Here is a 16,928-nt window from a genome sequence, read left to right on the forward strand (position 1 = left end):
GAGGACCTAGTATCAGCCCCACTCCAACCAATCTAATGGAGGCAGAGGAAGTACTGTAAACTTAGTCTGTATATGCAAAATAATGCCTAGGTGGTTCCTTACTTCGGGGTTTTAGAAAGTAAATGAACAGGAGTCTGAGATAAATACAGAAAGATGATCAATTTCCATATTGTACTCTGTTGATCAGGCAACATACAGTTCCTATTCCTATGACTTCCTGAACAATCTCCACACCAGCTCTTGCCAGGTTTGGTGGTTAGGCGGTCAGAACTGAAAGAGGCATTAATAATGTGTATCGAAGTCCTGATCTAGAAATTTGCAGCATTCCAGTAAGTACTCCTATAGGATTCAAACTTTAAGATTAACAGGAGTTTGTAAGAAGCCAAAGCACTGAGGTTGCATTTTCTATCTGTTTCCTCAAGAACCCTGAGGTACCTACATGCTGCCAAATCCTCCGGCACAACCCCCACAGCTCCCTCGGTGAATTCTAAGCTCCAGTGCGACAGTCACTAACTTCCCACCAGTTCACATACCTCTGTGCCTTTGCCTGTGGATCACACTTCCTTTGCTTCCTCACTAGCATGAAGCTGCTTCACGCTAACGTCTACTCCTCCATCAAAATGCCGTTAATCACAGTTATCAACTCCCCCAGCAGCCTTCTCTGCTAACTCCTTACCACCCTCCCAGTCCCAGCTGAGCGTGCAGGCTCCTCCAGGGCCCCGCATACGCCTCTAGCAGAGACCCCGACACCTCCGAGCTGTGTCGCCCTGGTCAAACGACTTAATCTCTGAATTTCCATGAATTCCCCTATAGAACAGTTGCAGGATAGTGGCAGGTAGAGTACAAAACAGTCCCTAGCCCAGAAAAGGCACTCAACGCATGGTAGCTATCATTATCACTATTTGTATTCCGTATGAAAATGGTCCGTTTACTTTTCTTTCCACTCCTAGACTTTGAGAATACAGACTGTGCACAAGCATTACACAAGTATTTGTCAAATGAACAAAGCAATTTCTAATAAGCATAGGAGAATGCAAAAACCCCACAAGACTAATCACGAAGTTGCAGAATTTTCACACAGCACTTGTCTACCAATTTTACTAATACAGAAGCCTCAAAAGCAACATATAACATGGCATTTTCTGAAGAGAGCAGATTTGTCACTAAGACTGAAACTGTCGGCTAGCCAAAGAAAAAGACCCACGGCCACAGTGGGTGTGGTGCCATTACCATGTGCCAGCCGCTGGCTCTGTGCGGCCTCAGGGCTATGCTCATGTGCCGGGACAGCAGGCAGGCCAACGATGAGGTCAAGGTCGTCCAGCAGAATCACAGAAGGCTGCCTCCATGCTGCCTCTGAGAAAGCCAGCTCCAGGGTTTTTTGTACGTTTTCAAGCCTTTTTCCTTAATATGGAAGATATAAAATGGTTTTAATGTTACTTTAGGGCTGGTAAGTTCCAGCTGCACTTCTGAGAGCATTAGAAAATTCAATATTGATTTAACTATGAAACTTTCAGCCATATTTTGTTAATATACCAATCACTAAAATTTGTTAGTCATTAACTTGGTTTTAATTAATACAGCATCAAAGGACTCACTAAAGAACTGAATTTTATAAAATGGAAAAAAGGAATATGCTACTGTAAGTCCTGTATGTATGTATTCTTACCTGGCCTTATTCCACAGCAAATGTCAGATGGCATACAACAAAACAGTAAAATAAAAGGAGGATATGGAAAAACACAAATAAGAGTAGGGGATCAAGACTCTCATAAAATCAAACATACATGTAGCTGTCCAGAGATTTTAGAGTTACTCTATTTGAATCATACATTTTTTCAAACTTCCTCGTCAAGTGCCAACTTTCAAACAACAGAAAATATACAAAGTCATAAGCTGATACAGAGATCCTGTTACTTAGGTCTACAACAAAGCTTTCACATGAAGCTTCAAGTAGGACTCTGAGAGATGGACAGTCCCTCTAAAACCACCTTTGTAGCATATGAAGTAATGGGTTTTCGAAGGTTATTTCTTAGTTTCTTACCATATACTTAAAATACACAAACACATACAGAGCCTGGGACTAATTGGGATGACATGATAGAGGTAGCCAAGGGGGAAAAAAAGGTACTCAAAATAAAATCTTTCCAATCTTGTTTTTTTTTTTTTTTTTTTTTTTTTTAAAGGTAAGAAGCAGTAAACACTTTGTAAGTATAAAAGCACACACGGTAAATTGTAACTTCCCTCCTTACTGTCCACAGCCAGCCTTCCCTGCCTCACCCAGCATTTCTCTAGCAATTCAGGGATAATTTATACCCATCAGAGTATATCTTAGATACTAACTTTCTCAGAATGGTCTAAGTTGGCATTTCCAGGAATAGAGTCTACAAAGAGTTTTTGGCTGGGAAAAAAAAAGGAGGGGGCCAGGCGTCCATCGAGTACAGAGACTTCTAAAAATTTTGCTGAAAATATTAGAAAGCCAAAGGTTTTACATTTTCAAGGAATTTCAATGACTAAAAGAAAAATTAAAGATCAGATATTCACAGTTGTTAGATTAACAGCATTAAATAACATTTCTGTCTTTTTAGCAAAAAAAGAGTTTTATATTGAGTGTTATCATAGTCATACCTCGTAAAGCTTTACAGTCAACTATCTCCACATGGGCATCCAATCTGTCAGAAGTTTCTTTACAGACTGCCTTGGCTAAAGTTGATTTGCCAGTACCCTAGAAGATAATTGCCTCATAAGCAAACTATTCAATCACAGAAATAGCTTCTGTTACTGTGGCAACCACCAAGACTCAAGCCTCACTGATCAAGTGATCACTACACAACGTTATATGCCTGTTAGAGCCCAATAAAGCTAGGGGTTAAAAAAAAAAAAAAAAAAAAAGAAAGAAACCCCACATCCCTGGAGCTCTGGGACCACATTATGGTGGGTGACATTTAGCGTAAAGTAAACTAACAGGGGTGTGCCTGGATGGCTCAATCATTGAGCATCTGCCTTCAGCTCAGGTCATGACCCTGGGGTTCCTGGGGTCTAGCCCTGCATCGGGCTCCTTGACTGGCAGGAAGCCCGCTTCTCCCTCTTCCACTCTCCCTGCTTGTGTGCCCTCTCTCACTTGACAGAGATGTCTATCAAATAAATAAAATCTTAAAAAAAAAAAAGTAATCTAACAGGAAGGAGTGAAAATCTGGATTCATGAAGTTTTAAAAGTCCTGCAGGGTAAGTGGGAAAGAATTATTTCCTAAATATAAATTCAAATCTATCAAAGAAAAATATGTAATATTCCTCAAAGAAACCAGGAGGCTCAGCTTCCCAGGATTCACAGAAGGTTTCAAGTAGTATAGAACCACAGGCAAGGTTAACAGAGGACAACCCAATCTCAGGAATATAAGCCCCCCCCTCCCCAGAAAAGGGCATTTCCCACCCCAGTTCCAACCTCGATTGGTACTGACACAAAAAATAATTGCTTTGAAAAAGTAAAAAATGTATATACCAGTCTAGTTGCTGTGTGAGAAAGACAGGTGTTATTAAATGACTTTTGTTTCAAGCTGTTAGAAGCTGGATGTATCCTATGTTCATTATAGGGCATAGGAGGAAAATAAACATCTAATTTGTTTTTACCATTTGTTAAAACAATCACTAATACTTAGTTTCACTTACCTTTAAAAACAGGCAATGCTTTGTTATTTACTAGAAGGGAATAATGTGGACATTAAATAATTTTTCTAGAGAAATGAATCCTATTTCCATTTAATTTCAACTATTTTTTAAAAAAGATTTGGTTTTTGGGGCACCTGGGTGGCTCAGTGGGTAAAGCCTCTGCCTTTGGGTCAGGTCAAGATCCTAGGACCTGGGATCAAGCCCCACATTGGGCTCTCTGCTCAGCAAGGAGCCTGCTTCCTCCTCCTCCTCCTCTCTCTCTCTCTTTCTCTGCCTGCCTGTCTACTTGTGATCTCAATCTGTCAAATAGATAAATAAAGAGAATCTTTAAAAAAAAAAAAGGATTTTATTTTTTTATTTAATTGACAAAGAGCGAGAGAGGGAACACAAACAGGAGTGGGAGAGGGAGAAGCAGGCTTCCCATAGAGCAGGGAGCCTGATGTGGGGCTTGGGATCCCAGGACCCCAGAACCCCAGGACTATGATCTGAGATGAAGGCAGACGCTTAATGAGTGAGCCACCCAGGTGTCCCTAATTTCAACTTTTTTTTTTTGAAGATTTTATTTATTTATTTGACAGAGAGAGAGAGAGATCACAAGTAGGCAGAGGCAGAGAGAGGGGGAAGCAGGCTCCCTGTTGAGCAAAGAGCCCGACATGGGGCACGATCCCAGGACCCTCAGATCATGACCCGAGCCGAAGGCAGAGGCTTAACCCACTGAGACATCCAGGTGCCCCTCACTATTTTTAATGGAAAGCACTAATTACCCACTTCCCTATTATCTTAAATCAACTGTAATTTTAATTCAGTTTCTTGGTCATTTACATATAGTATAACTGTGACCACCAATTAGTGTTCCATGTAGCCCTCAGAGACTCTTATGGTGGGCAGAACTGTTTATTTTTATATTAAGTGACTCCCAGACTATGGAGGGTTTGATCCTGGTTTATAAAATAATATGCAAAAAATACAAAGTAACTATAAATACTTACGAGAGAAAGGTAAAAAATGTTCTGTAATCATCCTACCTCACTGAAGCAACCACAGTCAATTGTTCTGATGTTTCATCCTTCCAGACACTCCCCACACACTTGATGTAAATTTATGGAGATGGGATTATTTATGTGGGTTCATGACAAATCATTGTCCTCTTTATGGACAAATATGGAGCCACATCAGCTCCCTAGCTCATGGCCACTCTGAGATATACTAGACAGTAAGAGGTTCCAGAAGCCAATTCTTAATGTATCTTAATGCTGCTTCCAATTTTTAACTATTCTAAGTAAAGCTAAAATAAATATTGATATGCCTATTTACTTATTTGTCAGATTATACCTTCAGAATACATTTCTAAGGAGTGGAATTACTATATCATAAGGTACACATTTAAAATTTTGCTGAACATTGTTATAGTGCTTCCAAGAAAGGCTGAACATTGGTAGCTTTTTACAGTTCTTTTAATATAGGTTTTCTCCCTCAATCTGCTATTATTTCTTACCCTTGTTGCTTTGTCTAGCTGTAAGAGCCCACACCAGCTCTAATATTTTGTTTTTCAGCACCATGGGCTGGAAAAACAGTGAAGTTTGTTATACAAAGTCTGAAATTCAGCAGGCACTCAAATACAACCATCATCATAGCTAACGGAATTACATTTACATTTAAGTCAATGGACTTCAGGTGTGCCTTGCTGCCTCAGTTGGTAAAGCACACAAATCTTGATCTCGGGGTCATGAGTTCGAGCCCCCACTGGATGTAGAAACTACTTAAAAATAAAAAAATCTTTAAAAGATAAAAATAAATTAAATAAATAAAATAAAAAATCTTTAAAAGATAAAATATTTTTTTAAAAAGTCAATGCTCTCCAAAGAATAAAGAAATAAGGGGTGCTGAAATCCTTTTGCCCAGTCGCCCATCTCCTCACATAAAGTAACTCACATTTTTTTTTTAAAGATTTATTTATTTATTTATTTGACAGAGAGAGACACAGTGAGAGAGGAAACACAAGCAGGGGAGTGGAAGAGGGAGAAGCAGGCTTCCTACTGAGCGGGAAGCTGGATATGGGGCTCAATTTCAGGACCCTGGGGATCATGACCTGAACCGAAGGCAGATGCTTAACAGCTGAGCCACCCAGGTGCCCCACTCACATTTGTACAACAGCACTTTTCAGTCTACAAAGTGCTTTCACATATATTATTTCACTTAAGTCAAGTTAAATCCTAAGAAACTGAAAACCTGCCTGAAATCACAGCCAGGAAGTACATGACAGAGGTGGGACTCAAATCCAGGTCTTCTCTGTTTGTTCTTCCTATCAACCATGCTACCCCTAGGTAAGATGGGGATGTCTGGTTTCTGAGGCAATGGAATATTGCTTTTTCAAAATAAATCATTTACAATGACGATGCATTTTGGAATCTGACACAGAAAATCTAGAAACCGCATAGAAGAGCTGCTATAGGTCACCAGCCTTGCATACCTAGGATAAATCCCACTTGATCATCGTATACAGTTCTTTACATACACTGGTTGATTTGATTTACTAATATTTTGTTGACGATTTCTGCATCTATGTTCATGAGAGATACTGGTCTGTAGTTTTCCTCTAATGCCTTTGTCTGGTTTTGGTATTCGGGTGATGCTGGCCTCATAGAATGAGTTAGGAAGTATTCCTTTTGCTTCTATCCTCTGAGAGAGACTGTAGAAAACTGGTGTCATTTCTTCCTTATGAGTTTGATAGAATATACCAGTGAACCTATCTGGGCCTGATGTTTTCTGTTTTATGAGACTATTAATTATTAATTCAATTTCTTTACTAGATATAGATCTTTTTACATTGTCTATTTCTTCTTGTGTGAGTTTTGGGAACTTTTGTCTTTCAAGGAATTGGCCCATTCATCTAAGATGGTTATCAAATATGTGAGCATAGAGTTGTCCATGACTATTACTACTTTATTATCCTTTTTTTTTTTTAAAGATTTTATTTATTTGACAGAGAGAGATCACAAGTAGGCAGAGAGGCAGGCAGAGAGAGAGAGGAGGAAGCAGGCTCCCTGCTAAGCAGAGAGCCCGATGTGGGACTCGATCCCAGGACCCTGAGATCATGACCTGAGCTGAAGGCAGTGGCTTAACCCACTGAGCCACCCAGGTGCCCCACTACTTTATTATCCTTTTAATGTTTATGGAAACTGTACTGATGGACCCTCTTTGATTTCTGGTATTACTAATTTGTGCCTTTTTTTTTCTTAGACTGGCTAGAAGCTTATCAATTTTATCATCTTTTCAAAGAAGCAGCTTTTGGTTTCGCTGATTTTCTTTCTTGATTTCAATTCACTGTTTTCAGTTCACTGAATTCTGCTCTAATTCTTACTATTTCTTTACTTTTGCTTACGTTTGATTTAACTTGCTCTTTTTCTGGTTTCCTATGGTGGGGGGAACTTAGGTTACTGGAGTAGTTGCTACATTTTAAATAAGAATCAGAAGAAAGCAACTGGGTCAGTAACAGGGGAAAAAAGCTATTTTACTGGAGTTAAAAGTGAATGGAATTGAAAAAGCCTTAAAAATTTTGAAATGAATGAAAGAAAAGGACTTGGAAAAACCGCACTGTACCCCTGAAAACAATATTGCCTTGATAGAGAATAAAGCTCTTAAAAGGGCATGGAAACTCTAGCAAAACGGATCAAGAGTAAAGTAGAAGACACAAACCACCAAGATCAGGAAATGGCCCATCACAGATTCCAGTCATTCAAACGATAATAAAAGGAATACTACCAACAACTTTATGCTCAAGAATTTGACAACTTAGGAGAAATGGACCAACTCCTTGAAATTACAAACTACCAAATGTCTGCCAAGGTGAAATAGACAATTAAGGAATTTAATTTATAATTAAAAAGTTAAAGGTGAGGGACGCCTGGGTGGCACAGTGGGTTAAGCTGCTGCCTTCGGCTCAGGTCATGATCGCAGGGTCCTGGGATCAAGCCCTGCATCGGGCTCTCCACTCACATCGGGCTCTCCGCTCAGCCGGGAGCCTGCTTCCTTCTCTCTCTCTCTGCCTGCCTCTCTACCTGCTTGTGATCTCTCTCTGTCAAATAAATAAATAAAATCTTAAAAAAAAAAAAAAAGTTAAAGGTGAAGAAACCAGATTGTATCACTGGAGATTTTACCAAACATTTAAGGAAGAATGAACACTGACTTTAGATAATCTCTTCCAGAAAATGGAATGGGAAGAACACTTCTGAACTCATTTCATGAGGTCACTATTACCCTTACAGCAAAACTAGACAAAGACAGTATGAAAACAGAAAGCTATAGGCTAATATCGCTCATAAATTTAGATGCAAAAATCCTCAACAGAGTATTAGCAAACAATGGAGCGCCTGGCTGGCTCCGTCAGAAGAGCATAGAGCTCTTGATCTCGGGGTCATGAGTTTGAGCCCCATGCTGGGTGTAAATTAAAAAAATAAATAAATAAAATAAAATAGGGTGCTTGGGTGACTCAGATGGTTAAGCGGCCAACTCTTGGTTTGGGCTCTCAGGTCATGATCTCAGGGTTGTGAGATCAATCCCTGTGTTGGGCTCCCTACTGAGCTCTCCCTTTCCCTCTGGCCTCCCCCCATTCATGCAAGTGCATACTCTCTCTCTCTCAAATAAATAATCTTTTTTAAAAAAGCAAAAAAAACCTTAAAAAAAAAAAGAGAGAAAGTATTAGCAAACAAACTCGGCAAGGTATACAAAGAATAATACACCAAAACCAAGTGGGATTTATTACAGATATGTAAGGCTGGTTCAATATTTGAAAACCAATCACCCCTGTAAACACTCTGAAAAGCAAAAATCATATACAGAAATTGGTACAGAAAAAAGGCAGAGCGGATGTTCCCTTATTCATCTTATTCATCACCACTTTCTAAATTTCCAAAGCAAATGTAGCCTTCCCATATCTTAACAACCCCGTATAACAAATGATCAAAACCCAAAGAGAGAAAAATAGAAGTGATTAGTGCAATGGGCACATTTTAACCACATACCTTTCCTCCTGTGAATAAAAGGGCTCCATTCCTAAGTCCTGCCACTAGGGACATCAGCTGTCGAGACAAGGGGCGTCCCAGGAGGCTATGAGTGATGTGTTCCATGGAGGACACACCTAAGGAATTCACTCCTCTGCAAAACACACACATTGTTGCATGGTAACACACTGAAGCAGGGTCAAATCCAGCCGTAAAAAATTCTGAAACTTTCCTTCCCAGGCTAGTTAATGATTTTTAAAAGAGTAAAATGGGGAAAATTTTCCCTTACTTAAAAGCATATTAAATCAATGCCAAATCTGAGTTAACAGCTTTTAAAATTAGCTTTATTACTTTCAAACACGTACAGTAACCAGAAGTTTTGTCTGAATAGGACATCTTAAGGAATGTGTCTTAACACACACCAACACCCCTCTCAAATGATTTTTGGTTTGGTGATCCACATGATCATTAATGAGTGCATCTGAAGCATTGGGATAATGGAAGACTTATTTCCTCCTAAACTTAGCCTTTGAAGTCCAGTTTCAATTTGTAGATTATACAAGCACGAACTTCAACCCACTTCCTGACTCTAGCACTTTCTGATAATAAACACAAATTCCTAAAACCAGAGTCTGAAGAGATTTTACTTTCAAGATGAGTATTATGCTGTATTTAAACATTGTTATTTTGGGGCGCCTGGGTGGCTCAGTGGGTTAAAGCCTCTGCCTTCGGCTCAGGTCATGATCCCAGGGTCCTAGGATCGAGCCCCGCGTCGGGCTTTCCGCTCAGCGGGAAGCCTGCTTCTCCCTCTCTCTCTCTGCCTGCCTCTCTGCCTACTTGTGGTCTCTGTCTGTCAAATTAATAAAGTAAAATTTAAAAAAAAATAAAAATATTTTAAAAACCACATTGTTATTTTATGGTTTAATCCTTTTACTAGAACATTTACAGATTATACTATTATAGGAAACCAAATCACTACTACTACAACTACAAAAAGCCGTGAAGAATTCGAAGATGTAATGTTTACAGGAGATTCTTATATTCTATAAGAGATAAAGAAATTAAGAGGAAGTTCTTTTCAGACTTGTTTTATTTTAAAAGTTGTGGAAAACACAAATAATCCCCATTAGTACATTAATAAGATAATTGAAGGAATAACTTAATTTGAAATATTTTTAAACACTCAGATGTTTTTGGATTTAATGTTTAAAATAAATGTACTAGCTCTAAGAATTATTGCTTTATTCAAGCACATATGATCCAAGTCATATCCAGTTGCTTCCTTCTCACAAATCAAATCTCAAAGCAAAATTGCTAATAAGCTTCAGCCTTTTATATAGTTCCCTAGGAAAACAAGGCAAATTACTAAGCAAGGTGTGACAATTGAAACAATCCCTGAAAAAATACCTATTACTGCTTTATTAAGATTATTCAATGACATTAACATGTACTTTAATGTTTATACATAAAAACCCTGCCAGACATAATGTCAAACATGGCTGAAAACATACTAGTTTGGCCAGAACTTCTTACCCCAAGCAGTTCAGCTTTAAAAAAGGAAGAATAAAGTCAATTTCCTCACTGTTTTCTTCTTTTACCATAGGATCTAGAAGGACCTATAGTAGCAAGGAAAAATCAGTTTTACATTTCAAAGTTATATCTTTGGTCTGTTTTTCTCAGGTCCCAGGAAACGGAATTACTGATTCTGTTACACAGAAAGAAAAGACACATGGTGCATGCAAGATTATTACTCAAAACAGCCTTCCCGACGGTAATTTATTCAACCAAGGAACAAAAATATTTATGGTGAACAAACAGTAAAGGATGTCATCTCCTTCATACATTTTACGGACACATCTTTTTATCTGCAATTTTGATTTGTGTCATATTTACTCTTCACAATTCTTACATTTCTATCTCCTCTGAATGGTATTCCTTCAATTTCATCTCAAAAGTAGAGAGACAATGTCTGGTTCTCAACCATTCAAATTCTGTATGACTAGAGTATCTTCAACTCTATAACAAGAGTGACTATCCTAACGAAAACCTAGTATTCTAAAAAGTCCACTTATAAAATCCTTCTAGGAAGAAAGTGATCTGATATTTGTGAAAAGTTGAGAATTTTAAAACTGCCAAAATAATGCGGGTTACTGCAAACATCGGTTACAGCAGACCTACAAGTAAAAATATGAACTTAAAAAAAACCAAACCCCTAGAGCTAGTTTTCCTTTGTTTCAATACTAGAATAACTTGAAATCACGATCCATTTGCCAGTTAACACAATCAATTCTATCCTTGAAACTTAACTGTGCCTCGACTTTTAAGTATAGGATAAAACAATTTGTTTAGATAAGTTAAAGAGAGTATATAATAAAATATTTTAAATCAAGTTATTCCTTACTCTTATCATTCACATTTCTAACACACTTCAAAATACAAAGTCTTACAGGTAAACTCATACTTTGTTATCGATCCCACACAACAAATATTAGTTCATTAAATATTCAATAATATGTGATTACTTGTATTGTGGTCTTCTGCAGCAGATTGGTGCTCAACAAAAAAATGCTTTCTTTTTCTTTTTCCCAAGAATTAACTATATTTAGAGAAAACTCCTTCAACCCTATCAAAAAAAAAGTAATATATGTAGAGTTAGCACTGAAGTGGAGATGAAACAATTAAAGATTTAAATTTACTTAAATTTCAATAAAGGCATTCTTTGATATGTAAAGCCATTTACTCATCATTATGTTTCCTGTTCCCCCATATATCAGTTTGGAAAAACAACAAAAACTTCCTCAGTAGGAAAAATAGTAAAAGAATAAAATTTACCCACCATCTTTAAATCTCAGCTTAATGTATTCTTCCTCTGATAGTATCACAGGAAGTGTGGTAGTAGTAGCCTGCTGTAGCCATGAAGAGAACGCAGTTTTTACATCTTCTTCACTTACATCTTTAGGCTGCCAGAGTAAAGAGAAGAACAGTAACGAATTATCCAGATGCCTACATGAACGCTAACATCGTTAGCTTAACACCTTATCTTGCTAATAATATCCAAACCTTGTTACAGCTGATGCACCTAAAACAAGCCTCTTAACCTCTTTGAGCCTTGCTCTGCTCAGGTGAGAGCTGTAAGCTGGTGTCCCTTAGGGAGGAGACGGGTCAATTGCATCAATCACATTATTTACCCATTCGGCAAACCTTTGGCACAAGTGATTACATGTGCTAGTTTGAGATGCAACCAGCCTGGCATGACCATTTATTATCTGTGTGACTGTGGGCAAATGAAGAAAACTCTCTGAACTTCAGTTTTATAATCTATTAAATGGAAACTATGAAAAATAAATAATTTTTTAAAAGTTAAAAAAAAAAAAGCAGACCTTACCAAACAAAACCAGGAAGGATGTTCATATTTATAGGCACAGATTTGGGATTTAACATTAAGGATAGTGGAGCCTGAAGAAACATTTACAGGGGCACCTGGGTGGCTCAGTTTGCTAAGCATCTGACTCTTGATTTTGGCTCAGGTCATGATCTCAGGGTCGTGAGACTGAGCCCCACATTGGGCTCTGCACTGAGCATGGAGCCTACTTAAGATTCTCTCTTTCTCTCTCTTTCCTTCTGTCCCTCCACCTCCCTCTCTCCCTCTCTAAAAAAAGTGGGGGGCAGGGCAAAAACAAACAAACAAAAATTTACGGAAGTGGTGACATTTTAAACACTCCTTAGCCCTATGACCAGTGATTCTGGTACCACGATTTGGCTCCCTGGATAACCATTCCAACCCCATTCTCCCTTGCCTCCCTCTGTGAGAGAGTGGGGAAAGAAAACTCCATTCCCAGCCTGAGCTGTGAGTACATGCCTGCATTCTGACCAATGGTGTGCGATCACCAATCTTTAGGAAGGGCTTCTCCTCCTAACTGAAACGTAAGGCAACTTTGCAAAGAGAAGGCTTTTGCTTTCAGCCTTTTCTTCTGCTGCCAAAAATGCAGATGTGATGCCTATTAGTACAGCAAACGCCTTGCATCTAAGAGGAGGAAACTTGCAGGCCAAGGATGGCAGAAAGAGGGCGCCTGGGTGGCTCAGTGGGTTAAGCCGCTGCCTTCGGCTCAGGTCATGATCTCAGGGTCCTGGGATCGAGGCCCGCATCAGGCTCTCTGCTCAGCAGGGAGCCTGCTTCCCTCTCTCTCTCTCTGCCTGCCTCTCCATCTACTTGTGATTTCTCTCTGTCAAATAAATAAATAAAATCTTAAAAAAAAAAAAAAAAAAAAAAAAAGAATACAGATTTAAAAAAAAAAAAAAAAAAAAAAAAAAAAAAAAAAAAAAAAAAAAAAAAAAAAAAAGGATGGCAGAAAGACCAAAGACCAAAGACCCTGATGGCATAGTTTAACTGCCTCTGAGCTCCTCCAAACTTCTTTGTATGTAAGAAAAATAGGCTCTTTATATGCTGACGTCACTTTTTTTTTCTGTTAAGCAGGCTACAGTGCTGATATGCTCAATAAGTACAATGTTAATAAACTGTTCAAAAGGTATGAAGAAATTCTAAGAAAAATAATAATTTTTAAAGTTTTTGAAGTTCTTAAATTAGAATTAAGTTTTTAAAACCTTATTGAAGCTAAAAACACCCAAATACCCGAAAATTCATGTAGGAAAGATCATTAATATCTGCCTAGGAAAATAAACCTCTATTTATTCCACCATTTCTTAGCTGGTCCATTTCTGTTCTGTCATCATCCAGAGTCAAGCTTAGCTCTGCTGACTGAGCTCAGTTTAGAACCTGATCACTACAAAAGCCGGGTTAAACTAAGTATAGCCATTGCTTTTGCACTCTCAAAGATCACAGAAATAGTCCATTTGGATATTACTGGGCAATGGGATTAAAGACCTAAAGGAAGGGCATCTGGTGTTCTCAGTCAGTAGAGCAAGTGGCTCTTGATCTCTGGGTCCTGAGTTTGAGCCCCACGTGCAGGGTAGAGTTTACTTAACAAAAAATATACGTAAAATGAAGGGGCACCTGGGTGGCTCAGTGAGTTAAAGCCTCTGCCTTCGGCCCAGGTCATGATCCCCGGGTCCTGGGATCAAGCCCCACATCAGGCTCTCTGCTCAGTGGGGAGCCTACTTCTCCTCTCTCTCTCTCTGCCTGCCTCTCCTCCTACTTGTGATCTCTCTCTCTCTGTAAAATAAATAAATTTAAAAATACCTAAAATCAAGACTTGAAGAATCAGAAAGCAACTCACACTTCCTCTAGAATCAAAATCCTTAGATCCTAAGAGGTATAATCAGCTCAGAGAGACCTACCAATGTCCTAAGCTTCCACTGAAATAAGCACCTTGGGATTGAGAAAGGAATTCTGTAGTAATATCTTATTACTGAGACCAAAAAAAAAAAAACAAAACAAAACCTACCAATGTCCTAAGCTTCCACTGAAATAAGCACCTTGGGATTGAGAAAGGAATTCTGTAGTAATATCTTATTACTGAGACCAAAAAAAAAAAACAAAACAAAACAAAAAAAAACAAGACCTAACTTTTGAAAAATATCAAGATTAACTAAAAAGTTAAAACTAGAAACCACTGTGCTCCATTCTGCTAAGGCGTTAAATGTTCAGTTACATACTATTATAGAAATGGCATTTATTCTATTTGTTTTCCTCTTCTCTAGTACATCATATAAGTTGTTTTATCTGGGGTTTCATCAACTAGAAAGTTCTGTTAAAATGGTGCTTCCATGTTATAATGATCATCATGATCCAAAAGATTTACAGTATCATCTGAGGGGCACCTGGGGGGCTCAGTGGGTTAAGCCTCTGCCTTCAGCTCAGGTCATGATCCCAGGGTCCTGGGATAGAGCCCTGCATCAGGCTCTCTGCTCAGCAGGGAGCCTGCTTCCCCCTCTCTCTCTGCCTGACTCTCTGCCTACTTGTGATCTCTCTCTGTCAAATAAATAAAATCTTTTTTTTTTAAAGTATCATCTAAATAATCAGAAGGATAAAATTGTGTCTGAAAGTTTTAAAACCTGTAACACAATAGTTTTTCTGTATTGTAGCTCTCTGGGAACTGGTAAACTAAACTGGCACAGGTGACAATTGCCTGTCAATGCATAGTCTGGCACTTTCCGGCTGCACTATTAATACTGAAACAACACAGGGAAAATTTTTTTAAATTACATGGATGTAGCAAAAATATCTATCTTTTAAAAGCCAAATTATCGGGGTACCTGGTGGCTCAGTCAGTGGGACATGCCAAGTCTTGATCTTGGGGTCATGAGCTCAAGCCACACTTTGGGCACAGAGCTTAATGAAAAAAAAAAAAAAAGCCAAATTATCTATACTTGCATTCGCACAATATACGTAATATGTGTGTTGTTTATTAAAGACTTCTCGGTTTCTCAAAAAGTTAAACAGAATTATGCAAAGATCCAGCAACTCAGCTGCCTGAGTGGCTCAGTTGGTTAAGTGTCCATCTCTTGATTTTGGTTGAAGTCATGATCATAGGGTAGTGAGATCGAGTCCTACATCGGGCTCCATGCTGGGCGTGGAGCCTGCTTAAGATTTCCTCCCCACACCCACCCCCGCCACCCAACTCTCTTTCTCTTTAAGAAAAAAAAAAAGATATAGCAACTCAACTCCTAGGTATATACCCGAAAGAACTCAAAGCAGGGACTCAACAGATACTTGTACACTCATGTCCATTCACAATAGACAAAAAAATGGAAGCAATCCACGGGTCTATCAACAGATGAATGGAGAAACAAAATGTGGTATATGTATACAATGGAATATTATTTCGCCATAAATAGGAATGAATATGTTAAGTGAAATAAGCCAGATGCATGGGACAAATATTATAGGATTCCACTTATATGAAATATCTAGAATAAGCAAATTCATACACAGAATATAGATTACAAGTTACCAGGAGCTAGGAGAGGAGGGGATAGGGCATTATTGCTTAATGGGCACAGTTTCTGTTTGGGGGCTGGGAAAGTTTTGGAAATGGGGGTGGCGATGATTGCATATAATGAATGTAATTAATGCTGAACTGTACACACTTAAAAATGGTTAAAATAGCATTTCATTAGACATATTTTACCACAACATAATAAAACAAAGACTTCTTTGCCCTTCTAGCAAAAAGGAAAACAACATATTTATTACATGGCTGAAGAAACTAGAAATTTTACATGACATTTAAAACAACTGTGATGTAACATAAATTTGAACTCACTATATTTTCTCTAGGTTGTAGTTTTAGAGATCCTGGGATTTTAGGGGTAATTTCCACTGGAGTTATTCTGACTACTGCATGCATTTCTATATCTAGTCTCTTTCTCAGGTCATCTGGAATCTGAAATTTAAAAATAAATAAAAATATAAATATGTGCAAAACTTGCTTTAAAAAATAGTCCACAGCATACACATTGTTATTAACTTCTATGAATTCAGGTAAATTGATGGAAGTTGTCACGATTCATAAGAGTAACCAGATGGATATTCAGCCACTATTGTATCACAAACATTTCCATCTCCCCACTTCGTTTCTTTCTTCCCACATCCTCTTCAGAATGAGATGCATCAATCTGCCTCTCTCAAGTCAAGCCTGCTTGGGGACTGCCACTCCTCGGTGCCCATGGCTGCCAACCTCTCAAGTGCAGCGGTAAGCACGGACTCCTCACTGCCGTCTTACGTGGTCCCTAGGCCCCTACCTGGCACTTCTCCATGTCCTCACCACGTATTCAAGGAAAACAACGGTATCGCCACCAAATGGCAGAACCATTAACAGAAAAGAGAAGTGCTAACAAGTTCAGTGTTAGATGTTGAAGTGTAGGGCTGAAGATGCAGCAAGATCTCCTAAACTAGAAGTTTAGAGCTAACGGAAAATAATGGGCCCGAATTTTATGGCCCAGAATTTTAGAAAACGATGTAAACTAAAGAAATAAAAACTTTGTAAGTGGGCGCCTGGGTGGCTCAGTGGGTTAAGCCGCTGCCTTCGGCTCAGGTCATGATCTCAGGATCCTGGGATCGAGTCCCGCATCGGGATCTCTGCTCAGCAGGGAGCCTGCTTCCCTCTCTCTCTCTGCCTGCCTATCTGTCTACTGTGAACTCTCTCTGTCAAATAAATAAATAAAATCTTTAAAAAAAAAAAAAAAAAAAAAAAAAAAAAAAAAAAAAAAAAAAAAAAAAAACTTTGTAAGTTGCCAGCACAGAGGTCAGAGGTGAAACTGGCAATAAAAGAAATCTACAAAGGAGACCCCCTTGCTCTCCTATTT

The 16,928-nt window shown here is 38.6% G+C and overlaps 1 protein-coding gene across 4 annotated transcripts in view; it reads right to left on the reverse strand.

Moving 5' to 3' along the window:
• PEX1 (peroxisomal biogenesis factor 1) overlaps window positions 1-16,928 on the reverse strand; it is a 53,898-nt gene that overhangs the window by 26,291 nt on the left and 10,679 nt on the right. For all 4 annotated transcript variants that reach the window (XR_001176960.2, XM_013047846.2, XM_004776435.3 and 1 more), the window contains exons 6-12: window positions 15,887-16,006; window positions 11,500-11,623; window positions 11,186-11,286; window positions 10,197-10,279; window positions 8,685-8,817; window positions 2,626-2,722; window positions 1,231-1,401 (exon numbers count right to left, since the gene is read on the reverse strand). Coding sequence is in view for 3 of the 4 variants with exons in the window: in XM_013047846.2 (XP_012903300.2) it covers window positions 1,231-1,401; window positions 2,626-2,722; window positions 8,685-8,817; window positions 10,197-10,279; window positions 11,186-11,286; window positions 11,500-11,623; window positions 15,887-16,006 (829 nt within the window). In the remaining variant the exon portion in view is untranslated. The remainder of the gene's footprint in view (window positions 1-1,230; window positions 1,402-2,625; window positions 2,723-8,684; window positions 8,818-10,196; window positions 10,280-11,185; window positions 11,287-11,499; window positions 11,624-15,886; window positions 16,007-16,928) is intronic.

The sequence above is a fragment of the Mustela putorius genome, unplaced genomic scaffold (assembly GCF_011764305.1).
Source record: "Mustela putorius furo isolate JIRA1106 unplaced genomic scaffold, ASM1176430v1.1 tig00003845_pilon_pilon_pilon, whole genome shotgun sequence".
NCBI lineage: Eukaryota > Metazoa > Chordata > Mammalia > Carnivora > Mustelidae > Mustela > Mustela putorius.